Here is a 21,404-nt window from a genome sequence, read left to right as displayed (position 1 = left end):
TTGATACTGGGAAGGAGACCAGAAAGAGCAGAAATTTACCACCACCATCATCTTCACCACCATCTCTAATGCCTGTTCCATGTTTTCTATGTGCTAGCTGCTGCAAGAACCTTTTGTTCTTCACCACATTTTAATGCTCACAAGGACAAAAGTGGAGACTCAGAAATATTGAGTAACAGAGTGTGAACAAACAGTGAAGAAAGGATTCCAGCTCGAATCCTACTCCAAATATGTGTTATTATCACAAGTAATCCCTCCAAGTTATAATATATCCCAAACTCTAAATGGAAAAAAAAAAAACCCACCAAGCATTCTGGGTTATAAAGTGAGTCTATGTGAATGTGGTCAGTGTTAGTTCCCTAGAGCCTGATAGTTTCTGAAATGTTTATGACGATAATACCCAACTGCTACCCAGCCCTGATCCTAATCGAAGGCTACTTATGGGTACCAATTTTACCTCCCATTTCAGGAAAAGTAGGTGTGTTTTGAATGACCCTGGGTAATACCAGGAAGTATGTAGGAACATATTTACTTTATTTGACCCCCCCTTTTTTTCCCCTAGAATAAGGGACTAGAGAAGAAAACTATATGTGAAAAGGGCTAATATTCAGTTCATCTCTGGCTTTATTATTATTTTTTTACATCATAGGGAAGAAAAAGAATAATCTGATAAATAAAACAGAAAATAATGCAAATCTCCCTCTCTTTCTCTCTCTCTCTCTCTCTTCCTTTCTCTCTCTCTCTCTCTCTCTCTCACACACACACACACACACACACACACACACACACACACACACACAAACACAACTTTATATAGATTGGATCAAAATAGTTAACCAAGCACGTGCATCTATATCCTACTTACCATATAAAAACCTTTGAAAATTAGAGAAGATACCTTTTATTTTTATTTTTTTAAAGTTTATTTTTTTTGAGAGAGAGAGAGTGCGGGCAGGGGAGGGGCAGAGAGCAACTGAAGCGGGCTCCAGGCTCCAAACTGTCAGCACAGAACCTGATGTGGGGCTCAAACTCACGAACCATGAGGTCATGATCTGAGTTGAAGTCAGATGCTTAACTGACTGAGCCACCCAGGCACCCCAAGAAGATAACTTTTAAAAGTAAAAAATATCCTAGGAAAAGAATAAAAACTGCCATCAGCAAACCAGCAATGTTGAGAAAAGACAGACTACAGATAGGGTCATATCTCAGTAAAAGGAAGGGAAATTCATCTCAAATCTTATTGAGGAGTCCAGAGCAAAGGAAGAAGCAGTGAGGGGAAGGCTGTGCACTCTCAAAATTAACAGATCAAGAATTGGGAGGCAGGCACTGAGGAACTCATTAGAGACAGAAATCAGGGAAAGAGGCTTAGAGTAGGTAAGCTAGTCAACAACTTTCACCTCCCCAACTGGTTCTAAATGGTGACCAAGGTACCTACAGACTTCCAGGAAGAACATGAGTCTCTCACACCTTAAAGATAAACTGCCATCATATCCTTACTTCTCCAGTGCTCTTTCTTACACCAAACTGGCAGAGGACAGCTATAGTTAACCAAAAGGCAAAGTGAACAGAGATTCTAAAATATAAAACTGAACAGATAACTAAACATTACCACACATTTGGCAGGAAGGATCAACGTAAGAGAGACACCATTTGTATATTTCTACTACTAATATTAGAGAAAACAGAGCTAGAGATCAGAAGACATTTGAAAAGTATAATTAATACCACTAGAGAAACACGAGATGTTGCATGTACAAAAAGTGTAACTAGATATTTAGGTATTTAAAATTTTGATGACTGAGATAAAAAAATTAAATGGATGGTCAAGATATCAGAACAAAGACGATGAGAAATTAAAAATTGATAAAGATCAAGCTGAGTAATTATCCCAGAATGAAGTGAGCCTAACAGGCATTGGAAAAAACAGCTTGAGTGCATAGAAGGATGATCAGGGGCAGCTCACTACCTTCCCCATCCTCCCCCAGACACCTTGACCATCCTTACCTGAAAAAAATAAAATCATGTACAACATCAACTGAAGAGATAGAAAATGGGAAAAAGAGTTTTGGAATGTGGCAGAGACTACTGACTGTCCCCAAATATATTTTCATCTATGAAGACAAGGGCATACAGATTAATGAGAAATTATGGATCAGTCAGTAACATATTAACAGATTCTATGGATTGCCCCAACTCTCTTCTTGGATACCTTCCTGGAAAGCCAGACTCTACATTTCCCACATCCATCTGTAGATAGGGTTCCAGATATGATTTAGGTTCCACCAAGTCATATAAGGCATTGGTTGAAAATAAATTGTATGAGAAGAGAGGCAAGCACCATCTTTTAGCAACCTTCCTGATCCTTTCAGAGTTAGTGCTGCCTTGATAGGCAATTTGGGGATTACTTGTATCCCCATGATGGAGTCCCAAAGATTCTGTAAATTATCTATATCTCTTAACAAACCTCTTTATTCTTAAACTAGCAAAAGAGACTTCAATCCTGACAAATGCACTATCCATCTGTTTAACAAGTTGTCTTTCTCAACATTGATCAGTAAATCAGTAAATAAATGAGAAAACGAATAGTACGGAATTAAAGTAAAAAGTACAGAAAAACACGTTTAACTACGAGGTTAACCTTCCTAAGCAAGACTCAAAACCCAGAAGATATAAAGGAAGATATATTTGATATAATAAAAATTAAAGTTTCTGTGACAAGAACCAAGTGACAGACTGAGAGTAAATATTCTCAGAATATAAATCAGAAAATAGTTAATATCCATAATACATTAAAATGTTTCTATAAATCAATAAAAAGACACAACCAACTTAAAAACACATACAGTCCTGAGTAGGTAATTTAGAGAAAAAGAAATCCAAATGACAATAGACATACAACCAGATGCTTGAACTTGCTGATAACTAGAGAAATGCATATAAATATATACCTAAGTACCTTACCCTAAACCAATCAAATCAAAATCTCTAGAAGTGCCCAAATACTTTTTAAAAGCTTCCCACCCACATAATTTCAATGTGTAGTCAAGGTTGAGAACCACTGCTCTAACACAGTGCTAACTCAAAGTGTGGTCTACGGACAAGCAGCATCAGCATCATGTGAAAGCAAAATTACTGAGTTCCCTTTCAGACCCACTGAATCAGAATCTCTGGAGCTGAGACTCAGGAATCCATTTTTAATAAGCCCTCCAGGTGATTCTAAAGCATGCCCAAGCTTGAGAACTCAGAATCTTCTTCCTTCTGGCTTTATTTACACTATAATTTTTTTTAATGTTTATTTATTTTTGACAGAGATAGAGTGTGAGCAGGGGAGGGGCAGAGAGAGAGACACACACACACACAGAATCCGAGGCAGGCTCCAGGCTCTGAAGTGTTAGCACAGATCCCAACACGGGCCTCGAATCCATGAACCATGAGATCATGACCTGAACTGAAGTCGGACGCTCAACTGACTGAGCCACCCAGGTGCCCCATATTTACATTAAAGAACTAGTGGGAGGATAATGACATTTGAACAGATAAAAGTATATTGAGAAAAGTAAAAGTGATGACTGCAAATACAAATAATCACTACCTGCACAGGGCACCTGGGTGGCTGAGGTGGTTAAGCGTCTGACTCTTGATCTCAGTTCAGGTCTTGATCACAGGGTTGTGAGTTCAAGCCCTGTATTGGGCTCCATGCTGGGCATGGAGCCTACTTAAAAATTAAATTAGGGGCGCCTGGGTGGCTCAGTCGGTTGAGCATCCGACTTCGGCTCAGGTCATGATCTCGCGGTCCGTGGGTTCGAGCCCTGCGTCGGGCTCTGTGCTGACAGCTCAGAGCCTGGAGCCTGTTTCAGATTCTGTGTCTCCCTCTTTCTCTGACCCTCCCCTGTTCATGCTCTCTCTCTGTCTCAAAAATAAATAAATGTTAAAAAAAAATTAAAAAATATATATATATTTAAAAATTAAATTAAATTAAATTAAAAAAACAAACAAAAAACCCCAAATAATCACTATCACTCAAACAAATTTGATATAATCTTAAGGTCATACTTAAGAGTTTAGCAATAAAAATGATAACAATTCTGGGGCGCCTGGGTGGCGCAGTCGGTTAAGCGACCGACTTCAGCCAGGTCACGATCTCGCAGTCCGTGAGTTCGAGCCCCGCCTCCAGTTCTGGGCTGATGGCTCAGAGCCTGGAGCCTGTTTCCGATTCTGTGTCTCCCTCTCTCTCTGCCCCTCCCCCATTCATGCCCTGTCTCTCTCTGTCCCAAAAAAAAAAAAAAAAAAAATGATAACAATTCATTACTGAGATAAAGATATCCTTGATATATGAGAAAGTATTCCATGGCCTTATTTCTGAATCATCTCCAAATACACTAGTTCTATTATATAGCCTTAGTAGATGTGAGATTGCCACAATGATAGAAAGACAAACAGCTTTATGCTTAAGTTTTTTAAATATTGTAAGTTCTTCTGTGAGAACTAGATGGTTTTTGTAATTTGTTTTTTTCAGGGTTTCTACTAAATGGGACAAGCCTGTTAATGCAGTTTGGCTGTACAGGTTCATTCACTCTGAGTTATTAAGTTTCAGAATGTTGACCTGCTATGTCAATGTAGGTTTTATCCTATTACAACCAATAGATATGTGCCCCTTTTTACCCATCAATCTGTCTGACAATATTCAACACATATTGTCAAAATTATTTTTGAAGCAGGGGAATGGCATAATCGTATTTTGGTTGTAAAAGTGTGCTCTGTCTGCTGTGTAAAACAACTCCAGGGGCACCTGGGTGGCTCGGTTGGTTGAGTGTCTGACTCTCAATTTAGGCTCAGGTCATGATCTCACTGTTCATGAGATCAAACCCTGAGTCAGGCTCTGTGCTGACAGTGAGGAGCCTGCATGGGATTCTCTCTCTCCCTCCCTTTCTGCTCCCCACCAGCTCCTGCTCTCTCTCTCTCTCTCTCTCAAAATAAATAAATAAACTTAAAAGAAATAAAAATTGGGAAGCCTGGATGGTTCAGTTGGTTGAGTGTCTGACTCTTGATTTTGGCTCAGGTCATGATCCCAGGGTCATGGGATGGAGCCCAGTGTGTGGCTCTGTGCTGAGCGTGGAGCCTGCTTAAGATTCTCTCTCCCTCTGTCCCTCTCCCCCACTTATGCATGCTCTCTCTGTCTAAAATAAAACTAAATGAATAAAGTATTGATTAAAAGAATAATAATAAATTAAAATAAAATAAAATGAAAATGAAAATTATTAGAGTGATGTCACTAAGACAGCAACATAAGTTGTTCCTGACATCGTTCCCCCTCACAAGAAGAGCAACATTGTATGCAAGAACAAGACACCATTGAGAGAATCCTAGAACACAGGGGCTAGGCTGAAGCACCCTCATACACCTCAGAGACCAAGACAGACTGCATTAGAAAAGAGAAGCAGCTACACGTTGAATGTATTGCCACTCGGGAAAGTCCAGCACCATGTGGTGCAGCCTCTCCTGACCTTTCAGTTCTTCCAGTGGGAAAAGAAAGCCCCAAGGGAACACCAGCCTTCCCCAGCACTGTGGGTCACTTTTGGGGAGTCCCTACTCTGATCTTACACCACAGGAATTACAGGGAAATCTGTGGGGCCCAGCCCTGGGAATATGACTGTGACGAAGAAGGAGGAAAGGCTTGCAACAACCAGCACATGGATCTTGGCAAACCATGTCCGTAACTGCTATGCCCAAGTAGTAATCCCAACCAGCGGATTTGCTCATCTACAGAACCAAGTCAGGGACACGCTGACCAGGGAACCTCGTGAAGTACAGACCTGCCTGATTTGGATCCTCAAATGAGGAGTTATGCTGGTCCTAGAACCCAATTTGTCATGCCCAAGAAAAGAGACGAGCCACAGCCCTACCCACTTTGGAGAGTGACTCCCAGCCCCATTTGACCAGAAGGTCTATGAAAACACCTGAAAGCTGTGTGGCCCAGGGGCACTCAAGCAGAGAGAGAGGCAGACAAAGCTGACAATTTGCAGAGCAAAGCTGATAGCACTATTTAGCCAGAGAACATGGGGTATAGGTTGCCTTGATCTGGGACAACAAACAAAGAGCTTTTCCAGTTTTAGAGCTTCTGCTGCCCTCTGGGCAGGAAATCTAATTCATAGCCCTGCTCATTGCTGATTACAGCTTTCAACCTGTCTGATCAGAAAGCTTAACTGGAGCACACAGGAAGCTGCACAGCCCATTTAACAGCTCTACATACAGTGGCGCATGAATAATGATAAGCACAGCCCATGACTTCCTCATCTGCACAGCAAAAACGGCCTTCTCACCTGACCAGGGAATTCACAGCATACTCAGGCCTGATTTGAGCTCCCAAACAATGAAGTACACAGTCCCTGGGCTCTGGCCTGCTACTCTGCCAGGGTAGGAAAGCTAATTCATAGCCCTATCTACTACTGAATATACCCAACCACTTAATTAGCCTGGCTAGAGAATTTAGGCATCCTTAGAACCCATCCTGCAACCTTACTTGGGTAGGGAGCCAAGCCTGCAATCCTACCCAACTGTTCTCAGTCAGTGGCATACACCCCCTTCCCCATCCTTAGAGCTCAAACACTTGCCTTCTTCCAAACTATACTGTAATAGCTGGCCCCATCCACCCAGACAGCACAAGCAGATATGCCCAGAAACCAAACTGAGCTAGTGAAGAGAACTGTTTCTGCCAAAGCAAACCTGAGAAGTCTACAAGGGGAGCCCCATCTCTCAAATGCAGAGATAAAACGTAAGGAATCAAAGATCACAAAAAATCATCTATATACAATACCAGCAAGGAAATCAATAAAGGTCCAATAATTGACCCTAAAGAAATGGAGATTTACGAGCTGTAAGACAAAGAATTCAGAATAATCCTCTTAAGGATGTTTTGTGAACTACAGGAAAACACAGATAACTAAACAAAATTAGAAAACCTATGCGTGAACAAAGCATGAGAATTGACAAAAAAATAGCAACCATTAAACAAACAAAAAACACAGAAATCCTAAAGCTGAAAAATACAATAACTGAATTGAAAAATTTAATAGTTTCAAAAATAGACTTGACCATAGAGAAGATAGAATCAGTGACCCAGAGGATAGGACATTTGAAATAACTCAGAGGAGGGGGGAAAAAAAAGAATCAAAAAGAGTAAAGAAAAGAAAGTCTATGGCAATTATGGGACACAATGAAAAGAAACAACATTCACATTATGGGAATTCTAGAAGAAGAAGAGAAAGAGAAAGGGACAGAAAGTATATTTAAAACAATAATGATGGAAAACCTCCTGAACCTGAGGAGAGAAATGAACATCTAGATTCATGAGGCCCAAAGGATTCCAACTATGTTGACCCTGAATAGAGTTAACAATGAGACATTGCAATTAAAGTGTCAAAAGTCAAAGACAAAGAATTTTAAGAGCAGCAAGAGAAAAAAGGATGTGACATATAAGGAAACTCCATAAGACTGTAGGTGGGTTTCTCAACAGAAACTTTTCAGGCCAGGAAGAGAATGGGATGACATATTCAAAAATTGAAAGAAAGTAACTGTTAACCAAGACTTCTCTAACCAGAGGTGCCTGGATGGCTCAGTCAGTTGAGTGTAAGACTTCAGTTTAGGTCATGATCTCTTGGTTTGTGAGTTAGAGCCTCACATTGGGCTCTGCACTAACAGCTCACAGCCTGGAGCCTGCTTTGGATTCTGTGTCTCCCTCTGTATCTGCCCCTTCCCTGCTTGTGCACGTGCACACTCTCTCTCTCTTTCTCTCTCTCTCTCACCCCCCCTTCTCTCTCTTTCAAAAGTAAATAAAAACATTTAAAAAAAAGAATTCTCTAAACAGTAAAGTTGTCCTTCAGAAATGAAGTAGGGACAAAGTCTTTCCTAAACAAACAAAAGCTGAAAAAATTCATTACCACCAGACCTGCCCTACAAGAAATGCTAAAGGGAGTTTTTTGAATAGAAGTAAAATAACACTATTAACATCATAAAAACACAAATAGGTAGCATAAATCTCACTGGTAATGGTAAATACAAAAGCATAGTTAGATTCTATAATATGGTAATAGTGGTACATAACTCACAACTCTAGTTTAAAAGTTAAAAAAATGAACTTAGAGAAAATAACCATAAATACAATAATCTATTCTTAATTACACAATATAAAAAATGTAAATTGTCATAGCAATAACTTAAAAGATGAGGGGGACAAGAAGTGTCAAGTATATAAATTCTATTAAAATTAAGTTGTTACAAATTTAAACATAGGTGTTAAAAGTTTAAGCTATTTTATGTAAGCTTCATAGTACCCACAAGGGAAAATCTTGTAGTAATCACACAAAAGAACACAATAAAAAAGTCAGAGCAAAAGAGGTTAGAGTGGGAGAGAGCCAAAGCATAAGAGACTCTTAAAAACTGAGAACAAACTGAGGGTTGATGGAGGGTGGGAGGGAGGGGAGGGTGGGTGATGGCTATTGAGGAGGGCACCTTTTGGGATGAGCACTGGGTGTTGTATGGAAACCAATTTGACAATAAATTTCATATATTGAAAAATAAAAAAAATTAAAAAAAAGCTCTTTAAAAAAAAAAGTCAGAGCATACTGATACCAAAAGACTTCAAAACACACAAAAAAAGAAAGCATGATAAGGAACAAGGAACAACAGATCTGGAAAACGACTGGAAAAACAACAAAATGTCAATAATAAGCCCTTACCTGTCATAATTACTTTAAACAAATAGATGAACTCTCTACTCAAAAGACATAGAATGGCTGAATGGATTTAAATAAACAACAAGAAAAGATCCAACAACATGCTACCTACAAAAGACTCACTTTAGCCTTAAAGACGTATAGACTAAGAGTGAAATTATGGAAAAAGCCATTTTAAGCAAAAATAGCCAAAAAGGCAGGGGTAGCTATACTTATATCAGAAACAGTACACTTTACACTACAAATGGTAAAGAGACAAAGAAGGTCATTACATAATAATGGAGGTTAATACATCATGAAGATATAATAATTGTAAATATTTATATGCCCAACATCAGAGCACCTAAATACATAAAGCAAAAACTAACAGAGCTAAAAGGAGAAATAAACAGTAATATAATAATAGTTGAGGACTTTAATATCCCACTTTCTACAATGGATAGATCATCCAGACACAGAATCAATAAGGAAAAGTGTATTTGAACAATGCTATTGACCAAGTGGAACCAGCAAACACATATACAGAACATTCTATCCAACAAAAGCAGGATATATATCCTTCTCAAGCACACATGGAACATTTTCTAGGAATGACCATATGTCAGGTCACAAAATTCAAGAAGACTGAAATCATGCCAAGTATCTTCCCTGACCACAATGACATGAAAACAGAAATCAATAAGAAAATTGGAAATTCACAAACACAAGAAAATTAAACAACACTCTCTTGAACAACAAATGGATGAAAGAAGAAATTAAAGAGAAAATAAAACAGTAAGAAAAATGGAACCACAACATACCAGAACTGCTGGGATGCAGCAAAACCAGTTAACAATATACACCTACATTAAGAAGCAAGAAAAGATCCCAAATAAACAACCTAACTCTATGCCTTCAGGAACTAGAAAAAGAACAAACTGAGCCCAAAGTTGGCAGAGGAAAGGGCATAATAAATATGAATGCAGGAAAAAAAGAAAGAAAGAAAGAAAGAAAGAAAGAAAGAAAGAAAGAAAGAAAGAAAAGAAAAATAACAGAAAAGATTAACCAAACTAAGAATTGGTTCTTTGAAAAGATAAACCTGACAAACGCCTAGCTAGATTAATGAAAAGAAAAAAAAAAAAAAAAAGAGAGAGAGAGAAAGGACCCAAATCAACAAAACTATAAATGAAAAATAATATGTTACAATACATACAATACATATAATAGATCAATGAAAAGAAAAAAAAAAAAGAAAGGACCCAAATCAACAAAACTATAAATGAAAAATAATACAATACATACAATACATACAATAGATTAATGAAAAGAAAAAAAAAAGAGAGAGAGAGAAAGGACCCAAATCAACAAAACTATAAATGAAAAATAATACATTACAATTTTTGGATATGACATCTAGACCACAAGCAACAAAATAGAAAATAAATAAGTGAGATTACATCAAACTAAAAAGCTTCTGCACAGCAAAAAATAAAAAATAAATAAAATAAAAATAAAATCATCAACAAAATGAAAGACAATCCATTATTTGGGAAAACATTTTTGCAAACCATATACCTGACAAGGGGTTGGTATCCAAAATATAGAAAGAGCTCATACAGGGCACTTGGGTGACTCAGTCAGTTAAGGGTCCAACTTTGGCTCAGGTCATGATTTCACAGTTAGTGGGTTCAAGCCCCACATCAGGCTCTGCACTGACAGCTCAGAACCTGAAGCCCAATTTGGATTCTGTGTCTCCCTCTCTCTCTCTGCCCCTCCTGCGCTTGTGCTCTCTCTCTCTCTCAAAAATAAGTTAATAAACTTAAAAGAAAAGAAAGAGATCATAGAATTCAACAACAAGAAAACAAATAACCCAATTAAAAAATGGGTGGGAACACCTGGGTGGCTCAATAGGTTAAGCAGTCGACCCTTGATCTGGGCTCAGGTCATGATCTCTGATCTCAAAGTCACGAGATCAAGCCCCGCGTAGGTCTCTGCACTGAGTGTGGAGCTTGCTTTAGATTCTCTCTCTCTCTCTCCCTCTGCCCATCTCCCTCTGCCTCTTTCTCTCAAAAAAAAAAAAAAAAGGAAGAAAGAGAGAAGAAAGAAAGAAAGAAAGAAAGAAAGAAAGAAAGAAAGAAAGAGGAAAAAATGGGTAAAAGACCTGAATAAACATTTCGCCAAAGAAGATACATCTAGGGCCAACTGGTACCTGAAAAGATGCTCAACATCACTAGTAACTAGGGAAATGCAAATTAAAACCACAGTGAGATATCACTTCACTCCTGTTAGCATGGCCATTATCAAAAAGACAAGAGACAACAAATATTGGCATGGATATGGAGAAAAGGGCAGCCTTGTGCACTGTCGTCGGGATTGTAAATTGGTACAGTTATTACGAAAGAGTACAGAGGATTCTCAAAAAATTAAAAATAGAGCTACCATATGATCCAACAATTCCACTTCTGGGAATATATCCTGAGGTAATGAAAACACTAACCTGAAAAGATATCTGCACTCCTATGTTCATAGCAGCATTATTTACAGTAGAAAAGATATCCTACCATTTCTGACAACATGGATGTATCTTGAAGGCATCATGCTAAATGAAATAAGTCAGACAAATACTATATGATCTCACTTACATGTAGAATTTAAAACAAACAAAATCCCACCAAATTCACAGGAAAAGAGATCATATTTGTGGTTAGCAGAGGCAGGGGGTAATAATAGGGGAAATAGAGGAAGGTAGCCAAAAGGTACAAACTACCAGTAAGATAAATAAGTACTAGGAATATAATGTACAACATGATGACTATAGCTAATACTGCTGTATGGTATATAGGGAAGTTGTTAACAGAGTAAATCCTAAGAGTTCTCATTGCAGGGAGAAAATATTTTTTTCTTTTATTCTTCTTTTCTTTTTATTGTATCTATTTTTTTTTTTTTACTATTTAATGTTTATTTATCTTTGAGAGAGAGAGACAGAGCACAAGCAGGGGAGGGGCAGAGAGGGAAACACAGAATCTGAAGCAGGGTCCGGGCTCTGAACAGAGCCCAACGCAGAGCTCGAACTCTTGAACCGCAAGATCATGACCTGAGCCAAAGTCAGACAATTAATCAACTGAGCCACCCAGGTGCCCCTCTTCTTATTGTATCTGTAGGTTAAGATGATGTTAGCTGAACCTATTGTGGTAATCATTTCATAGTATATGTAAATAAAACCATTATGTGGTATGCCTTAAACTTACACAGTAAATGTGTCAGTTATTTTTCAATAAAATTGGGAAAAAATGAAAATTATTAAAAAGTATTTAAAATGCAAATTTCAAGTAGCATGTACCAAGGAAGTGTATATTGAAGTCCATTCCAGTGTAGAAATCAACTTGTAAAATTGTTTGTATTTTTATCTCATTTCCTTAAGATTTCTATTTTAGCGTATATTTTATGATGTGAATTATTCAGTAAAATCCTGACATAATACCATAAACGGAGTAAAAAAAAAGTGCAACACATTATGATGGAACTTGCAGAGCAGCCAGGAGTTTGGACTTCTGAGAACCAAGTCCATTTTGCTCACACTTGGGTTCTGGTGCCACCTGGTGGTCATTTTCCTCCCTAGTTTTAATCATCAAAGGGGACAGACAATTCTATACACATGTGGGCTGAAACTTCTAAGACATTGGTTGGTGCCCCCCTGTCAACCTGAATGAGACACTGGGCTTAGGAAATACCAAGGTCTCAAGGACAGGATTCACCTACCTCATCCTCTCTGCTTTCTGACTCACTCTCCCCATCCCCACATTCCACTCCCCTAAGAATAAAAGGGGGGGGGGGTTGAAGAATACAGACACCCAGGCACCCCTAGTCCTTATCTTTAAGAGATGCAAACTGAAGTATCTGTAGATAAATTCATTAGATGCTGGAGATTTTCTTTAAAATAATACAATTAGGGAGGGGGGAAATGGGAGGGGTGGTGATGGATGAAACAAAGACTGGCCATTTGTGACAATTGTCGAAGTTGGGTGGTTCCTTATTCTATTCCCTCTACTTTTGTATATATTTGAAACCTTCCATATTAAAAAGTTAAACACACATACAAAAAAAAGGTCCTAGGGTACACCTGGGTGGCTCAGTCAGTTAAGCATCCAACTCTCGATTTCAGCTCAGGTCATGTTCTCATGGTTTGTGAGTCTGAGCCCCATTTTGGGCTCTGCGCTGACAGCACAGAGCTTGCTTGGGATTCTCTCTCCTCCTCTCTCTCTCTCTGCCCCTTTCTTGCTAGTGCTATCTCTCAAAATAAATACATAAACTTAAAAAAAAAAGCACCAGAGAAAAATTTAAGATGAAAAATCCAGTACAAAGTTAGGCATATGAAATAGAAAGCTCAGAGAGAGATCTGAATTTGGGAGTAATAAGCAGGTGGAAAACTAACTGAAGTCTGAAAAGTGAATGAGGTCACGTAGGAATAAAAAGAGAAAGGAAGTTAAGTTAGAATCCTGAGGAATAACAGCAGTTGAATGGCAAAGTAAGCGTTGCTAACAAGTGAGTAACATAGGCCAAAGGGAGAAAGTGTCCTAAGATAAAGGCACTCATCTACACTGTCAAACGCTGCTGAGGGGTCACGAAAGGAAAGGACTGGTTAACATCTTTTAAGTTTTATTTATTTAGGTACTCTCTGCACCCAATGTGGGGCTTGAACTCATGATCCTGAGACCAAGAGTTACATGCTCTTCTGAGTCAGCCAGGTCCCTGATCAACATCTTTTGAAGGAAGCTGTATGAAAGTCACTGTGACTTTGGTGAGAAGCATTTAAGAGAAGCAAATAAGGCAGAGGGAATAGTTCATATAGGTTTAGGATTTGAGTGGGAGGTGAAGAAATAGAATTAGCTTGTATGAAAAACTCAAAAAGTGTGCTGGGGGAGAGAAATATATGAGTACCTTAAGGGAGGATGTCTGCTTATAATGACAATTGCTCATTTATTGATCTACTGCTAAAGAAGCTTGATTTCTTGATCTGCTACTGTCCTGTTGTTGTGTCCTGCACCACTCTGCCTGATTTGAGTGTATCTTTGACTGTCACTTTATATAAAATCTTCCAGTGCCTCTCCAGAGCTTACGGAGATTTGTACAAGTATCTCAATTGGGCCACTCTAAATGTTCCCTAACATCAGCTGAACTGGATCACTTGTCTCTCCCTCCATATGCTTTTTGTTCATACCGCTGCCTCTTATTACAAAATATTCTTCTTCTCCAGTCTCTGCCTTTCATATCCTGTTTATTCTTCATGTCCCATCTCAGATGTGGTGCCACATTATCCTTGAGGAACTTCCTGGTCCACTTCCTCTCTAGAGTATACTTAATCTCTTCCTCTTCTATTTTTCCAATACATGTTGTTTTTATTTCTTGTGGTATTCATCAGATTCTGCTTTACTTCTAATTTTCTGAGTTCATATGATGCCCTTATATATCTAAAGTTTGCACACTATTTGAGACTGACTTTATTGTCCTCCTCTTTGTGTCACAGAAGTATCTAACAAAATATCTTGCCTAAAAATAACTTTTTGAATTAAACTGGATTCTCAAAGCTCTATTGTTTCTAATATATACTCTTTCGGAATCCTAATGCTATTCAGTTGTTGTCTTCCATATAACATTATAATTTTTATAATCTTTCTTCATATGATCTAAAAATAATATCTAACATTTGCTACTTTTTCATTGATAAACCTTTCCTATGTATAATCTAATCCAAGCTTTAAAAAAGTATATTTACTTTTTAAAAAATTTGGAGTATCATAACCATACAGATACAAATAGTAATATAACACCCACGCAAATACAACAAATGTTAAATTTTCCATGTTTTTTTTAAATTCAATGTTTATTTATTTTGAGAGAGAAGTGCAAGCAGGGGAGAGGCAGAGAGAGAGGGAGACAGAGTCTGAAGCAGGCTCCAGGCTCTGAGCTGTCAGCACAGGGCCCGATGGGGGGGGCTCCAACTCACAAGCTGGGAGTTCATGACCTGAGCCGAAGTCGGACGTTCAACCGACAGAGCCACCCAGGCGCCCCTAAATTTGCCATGATTAATTCAGATCCTATTAAAAGAAAATCCTCACAGATAAGTTGAAACGTCATCATGTCACTCCCTTCTTTCTCTCCCTCTCTCTCTCTCTCTAGGGGTACAACTCTCCTAGAGTTGATATATACCCTTCCCAGCCATGTTTTTCTAGTTTTGTTATATATGTATGTATACGCACCTTGCGCAAAGTCTTATTTTGTGGGTTTAAAATGACATATAATACAATACTATTATGTATCCCTTTGCAATTTGCTTTTTTCACTCGTTATTGTCAAGATTCATCTTTGTTGGCATATACTGTATATCTCCCTTTACTAAGAAAAGGGTCTTAGTAAAGGGTCTGTGGGTAATAGGGTAATAGGGTCTGTGACTCTATTACCTCTATTATCTGTTATTTAATCTTTACCATAATCCTGTGAGGTAGATATTATTAATCCTATTTGATAGATGAAAAACTGAAGTGCAGAGAGGTTAAATAATTTTACTGAGGTCATATAATTTCTAGCATATGGCATAAGAGCTTGTGCAGAGCCTCTAACTCCTAATCCCATGCTCTTTTCACTCTAGCATTCAACTATTTAATAAATACTTACTGAACACTATGTGCCAGGCACTATTCTAGGTCGTGGGTATCTAAGCAGTGAATAAGACAAGATACTGCTCTCAGGAGTTTATTGTCTAATTGGAGGAGGCAGTCAATAAATAATATGTAACATATAATTTGGTTCTAAGGGCTCTGAAGAAAAATAAAGCAGAATGGAGTGGAAAAGAGTGTAAGTGTGCTATATACTATATGAGGCTCTCCGGTGACATTTCAGCAAATATCTGAAAAGGAGTGACGAAAGAGAGGAGTGTTCAAGATTAGGGCAGAAGGTACAGCAAATGCAAAATCCCTGAGGCAGGAGCATATTTGGCTGTCATTCCATCACTTTGATGTTTCTTTTCAGCTACTGTACCAACAATTATCCTCTTGTACCATGGATCAAATGTAAACACACTGCATAGCTTTGCCTGATTAAATACATAATTTTGACATGTTAAGTCTCTTCTAATGGCCATTTTTCAAATAAACAAATTGGGCCGGACTAAAAAAAGTCTACAGCCCAAATCCACTGATTTACTTTAAAAATTAAATCATGGATAATTGACGCCCATAACGGTGACATAAATTATACACAGTACTGCTGGTGATTTGATGAAGACACCTGCAAAAACGTTCAACCCCCTTTTTAAATATTAAAGGTAGGTAATATCCTCAAGGAAACTTGAGTGACTTCAAGCGGAAAAACACCTGCTGAAACAGGACAGGGAGGAGTCTCTTATCTTTCATTAGAAAGGATGCCTGGAGAGTGGTAGGAACCTGAGGGCTTTCAACCACGGGGAGATCAATTCTCACGTTTGTGATGCGAGGGAGGCAAGCCTGGTGCCCGTCATGCCTATATCTTCCCTAGAACCAGGGGTCTTGCCTCGGTGAGCCTCCCAGGCTAGGAGTAGCAAAAGAGGGCGGCTGAAAACCAAAACTCGCCACGAATCTCGCCCGCCCCGCCTTCCTCCCTACGTCGGACACACGGTAGGAAACCAAACCTGAGCGCGCTCAGCCTGCTTGCCCCACCCCCTTTCGGCTTCCGGGCCTCCCCCGGGTCCTACGCAGAAAGAGCGGCGCCTGGCGAGCTCCACCAGCAGTGGCTTCCGGGAGGAGTTTTGGGCCCGGGGAGCCACCGTCGGATACCGCGCCTTCCCACCAGAGGTAGCTGTGGAGACGCCGGGAGCCCATGTCGGCGTCGTTGAGGAGTGCGGCGCATCCTCAACATGGGCGACCACGGCCTGGAGCTGGCGTCTATGATCCCCGCGCTGCGGGAGTTGGGAAGGTAGGGTCAGGCTCGGCCGCTCTGGGTCCCGCGTCCTCCTCCGACGGGCCTGGCCAGAATCTCACGTGTTCTCCCTCCCCTGCGGCGCGCGTGCCTGCCCCGAACCCGTCAACCCCGGCCCTTGTAGATGTGTTCCGCGACTGATTTGAGCGCTTCTCCCTTAGGCGGTTAAAGATACGCGGGTCGTCGCCTCAGACCTTCAGAAAGCCGGTCCAGGGGAGGAGAGGCGCTCGCTGACCGCTCTAGAGCGGCGCCCCGGAGCTTGTTCCCAACCCGGGGTTGCCCTCTGCAGCTGGAAGGAACGGTCCCTTCTGACCACTTTTTGGCCACTTTCTGTACTTATTTGCTTCCCAGAAACCTATGTCCATAGATGAGGGACTTGACCCATGAACTTTCCCCAATTTCTATTTTTTGTGATCGCTCGTGGAGGAATTGGGTTTTTAGCTTTACGTTTTGACCCAAATTGCTTCTTTTAGAAGAAAAATCACCAGTTCTCTTTTTGTGCAAAGAAGGCCAATTGCTAAAAAAGGCAGTTGGTTTCTTTCTTCAAAGTGAAACCATAGGGCGTTCTGAAGATGTGACTCCTATATTTGATCAGTCAGCCCCCAATCTGTTATTTTAGTCAGAAAACCCAGGGACCTTGCCACAACGTCCACAAAATATAAACGTGTACAGAATGTTTCCAAAGTTTGGAAATAATTTAATATATTAAATTTTTCTTTTATCTGCAAAAGCCTGTTTCTGTAAACAGAAGAGTAAAATCAGGTAAACCAGTGTTCTACCTGAAAAGAAGGGTAGGATGTTGATGGCTGCCATCCCCCTTCAGCACACTGGCAACCTTCCCTCAACCAGGCCTGAAAGAAGGCAGGGTTGTTGTTTTGTTTGCCTTTTTTTTTTTTTTTTTTTAAATTGTAACCCACTGCTTGTAGGCTTGTACCACTACTGCACTTGAACTATCAGCTGGAATTTTTTAGGCTGTTTGAAAACTTAGAACACGAAGTCAAAACTGATACAAAGCCCATAGGATATTTAATTCTTTTCTGTGGTTCAGTTGTGTTCATCTCTACTTGTTGGCCATACAAGGATATTTAGTTTTCCTCAGTCACATAAGAGGATAAATGAAGGAACCACACACGTCTTAACTGAATTATCCTGGTTTTGTGTGTGTTATTTCACTTTGCATGAATGTTGCAAGCATATTCTGTGTTAACATTTTATAAAGTAGCATGAATACAAGTGCTCGTTTTAAGAAATTGATGTACAGATTTCATGTTTAGGCTCAATGTGAAGTTCAGGATTTTTTCTCCACCTTGTTTTAATGTAGAATTAACTGATTAATACTTTTCTTCCCTCTTTTTTCTTCCTTTAAGAGATTGTTAATAAAAGTAATAGTATCTTGGATTTATTTATAGCCTCTTACATCAACAGAGCTTAAGTTACCTTTCATTTCATTCAATTGTAGCCATTCTAAGTGAAAGAATAGAAAAACTGACTGATAGAGAATTGTATAACAATAGTTTTTAATTTTCATGATCTTCTCAGTGCAACTGCTTCATTCATGGTTACTCAGTCTCACCGAATCTCCCTGATATAGAATGGACTAAATATTATCACTGTTCAGTGAGAAACTGAGTCACAGAGGGGCACCTGGTGGCTCAGTCGGTTAAATGTCCAACTTTGGCTCGGGTCATGATCTCACGGTTCATGGATTTGAGCCCCACCTCGGGCTCTGTGCTGACAACTCAGACCTGGAGCCTGCTTCAGATTCTGTGTCTCCCTCTCTCTCTGCCCCTCCACTGCTTGTGCTCTCTCTGTCTCAAAAATAAGATAAAAACATTAAAAAAAAAAAAAAGAAAAACTGAGTCACAGAAATTGAAGAAGCAAAATCAAAAAGATAACAGTTCTTCATTAAATAAAGTATTGTTATTAATAAAGTAATAAAAATGGGGGCCTGATCCAAGTATGCCTTTTTCTTTCACTACCCCCAAGCTAAGGAGCATCTAGTTTCCAACTGTAGTTATATCTGTATCCAGATCTCTAATGTGTTGTGTCGGTAGAGTTTGATTTGTACCATAATAGGATTAATTGATTTTGGTCAAGTCTTCACATAAAGAAGGATTTCTTCACTTTTAACACAAGTTAGAAGTTATATCCCGTTTACTTAAATGAGTGATTTGTATTCCAAAGCAACCTAATGTATATAGTGTTTAATTTACTGAATGTTGAGATTTAAACACTGAAGTTTCTGTTCAAACTATGAGTTGTGTTCTGACTTTGTGAGAAGTTTTAATTATATATTTGAAATGAAAATATGTTCTGACTAAACAAATACTGCCTTAGGAATTATCTACTTAGATTTATAATAACTGTTCCAATTACAATTATTTTATATTTCAAAGTATACCGAGATAAAGAGTAACAGGCCTTTTTAAGGCAGTATTAAAAATCTGAAACAATGAAAAAAAACAGTTTCAGAGCTGAGTTTCAGATTCCAACCAAAAAGGCCTTTTCTCCCCCCCCCCCCTCTTTTTTTTTCATTAATTGACTGGCAGTTCTATTTCTGAAAAAAGTGAGGTGTCACTGTTTTAATATGTGGGCTTTTCTATCTCAGGGATAAATTTTGCTTCACTGTTTTTTCTTATTAGCACTCTTTTCTCTACATAGTCTTTCAGGGTGATCTCATCCACTCCTGCTTTCAACTATCCATCTGCTATTTGATGATTCCAAATGTGTTTCTCCAAATCATATCTATCACCTATAGAGCTATTTAAACAACTATATACTGGCAGTTTTAGCTGGGTGTGCTATGAGCAGTTAAGACTCAACATAGTCAATACAAGTTCTACACATATCAACTACTTTCCCCCCCCCTCATTCACTGAGGTAGGGATATCAAGGTAAATCATCATATTCACTCATTTTTTCCAAACCAGGAATGTAGGAATCTTTCTTGACTCCCCATGTCCTTTTGCTACATCTTTGGTCCTTTTTTTCATCTTTACTCTTCCCTAAATAACTTCATCTAGTTCCATAGCTTTAAATACCGTCTATATTCTGATAACTCCCAAATTTATATCTCTAGCCCAGAAATATTATTAGATTGCATACTGTTGAACATCTATATCCAGTATGAAAATTTGCATATCCAAAGCAGAACTCTTGACTTATTTTCCTTAAACTTGTTCCTTCCCTATGTTATTGTAAATGTACTGACCACCTAGGAGTTATTCTTGATTCTTTCCCTTATCCCTTAATAATCTATCAGCACATCCTGCCAACCCTATCTTTAAAATCTACTTCTTGGAGCGCCTAGGTGGCTCAGTCAGTTAAGTGTCCCAACTCTTGATTTTAGCTCAGGTCATGATCTAACAGTTTGTCAGTTCAAGCCTCGCATTGGGCTCTGCGCTAACAGTGCTGATTTGCATGAGATTCTCTCTCTCCCTCCCTTCCTCCTCCCCACCCCCCCCCCCGCCCCTGCCCTGCTAGTTGCCTATCCCAAAATAAATAAATAAACTTAAAAATAAAGTAAAATATATTTCTCGCCATTTCCACTGCTATTCTTATAATTTCTTATCTAGGCTATTGTAATTTCTCAGCTAATTTCTTCATTTCCATTTTACCCACTTATAATGGATTTCTTACTCAGCAACCAAAGTGATGTAAACAACCATAAATTATATTGTATATTATACAGCATTACTTCTCTGTTTAAAACCTTCCATTAGTTATCTAGCACACTTAGAATAAAATCCAAACTTCCTCCCAAGGCTTCTAAGGTTCTGCATTTTCTGGCCTCTGCCTGCCTCTGACCTCGTGGCCACATATCCTTCCCTTACTCTGCTCCAATATCATTGGCCTTGTTTTTCCTTACGCACCAAGGTCATTCCAGCCTTCAGTCTTTTGCACTTTGCTGTTTCTTCTCTCTGAACAGACTGGTTCTGTTCAGATGTCATTTTGGAGAGGCCTTCTCTGACCTTCCTGCTTAAAATTACTTTATAATCACAAGATATTTTCAGACAGTGATAGTTGCCATTAAAGTATTAAATGGGCAGTGGGAGGGAGATGAAAGTCTGGGGAGCAGCAACATTAGCCACTAAGAGGAGATTTGAATGATAAGAAGCCAGTATCTGAGATAGAATGGGAAGTATAAGGGTCTCTAAGTGGGAATGAGCAAAAGAATAGGAAGAAGGATGAAACACAGGAAGCAAAGAGGGGACTGGTGTGAGAGTTAAGGGTGGAGGAGTAGCCAGGGGCCAGATCCTTTAGTACCTTACAGGTCAGAATAAGAGTTATATTTTAAGGGCAATGGGAAGCCATTGGAATGCTTTAAACAGGGAAATAATGTAATTAAATTCAAGTTTTAAAAACACGGGGCACCTGGATGGCTCAATTGGTAAATGCCCAGCTTTTGATTTTGACTCAGGTCATGATCCCAGAGTCATGGGGTCCAGCCCCAAGTCAGCATGATATGCTGAGTGTGGAGCCTGTTTAAGGTTTTCTCTCTCCCTCTCTCCCTCCCTCCTTCTCCCCCCTTTCCCTCTCTTCTCTCCCTGCTTGTGTGTGCACGCACATGCGTTCTCTCTCTCTCAAAAAAATTCCAAAACATGTTGACTCTTCACTCCTACTTAGAACCTTTTGATGTCTCATTGCCTTCAGTACAAAATCCAACCTCTTTAGTTTGTTCTTTGAACTTTGACCTTATAGTTGCTCTTCAGTTTCATCTGTTTACTGTCTCCCTCTTCTTTA

General features: G+C 39.2%; 2 protein-coding genes across 4 annotated transcripts in view; one reads left to right on the top strand and one right to left on the bottom strand.

Moving 5' to 3' along the window:
• Nucleotides 1-17,522, bottom strand: part of PLS1 (plastin 1) — a 127,078-nt gene extending 109,556 nt beyond the window's left edge. The window contains exon 1 of the mRNA XM_086674462.1: nucleotides 17,441-17,522. The gene's annotated coding sequence lies outside the window, so the exon portion shown is untranslated. The remainder of the gene's footprint in view (nucleotides 1-17,440) is intronic.
• Nucleotides 16,499-21,404, top strand: part of ATR (ATR checkpoint kinase) — a 109,905-nt gene continuing 104,999 nt past the window's right edge. The window contains exon 1 of one of the 3 annotated variants that reach the window (XR_015240022.1): nucleotides 16,499-16,658. Coding sequence is in view for 1 of the 3 variants with exons in the window: in XM_086674446.1 (XP_086530572.1) it covers nucleotides 16,600-16,658 (59 nt within the window). In the remaining 2 variants the exon portion in view is untranslated. The remainder of the gene's footprint in view (nucleotides 16,659-21,404) is intronic. The other 2 variants (XM_086674446.1, XM_086674447.1) reach the window with 2 other exon arrangements.

The sequence above is a fragment of the Puma concolor genome, chromosome C2 (genome assembly GCF_028749965.1).
Source record: "Puma concolor isolate L17-30 chromosome C2, mPumCon1.1.hap2, whole genome shotgun sequence".
Taxonomy (NCBI): domain Eukaryota; kingdom Metazoa; phylum Chordata; class Mammalia; order Carnivora; family Felidae; genus Puma; species Puma concolor.
This window is presented reverse-complemented; position numbering and strand designations above follow the sequence as displayed.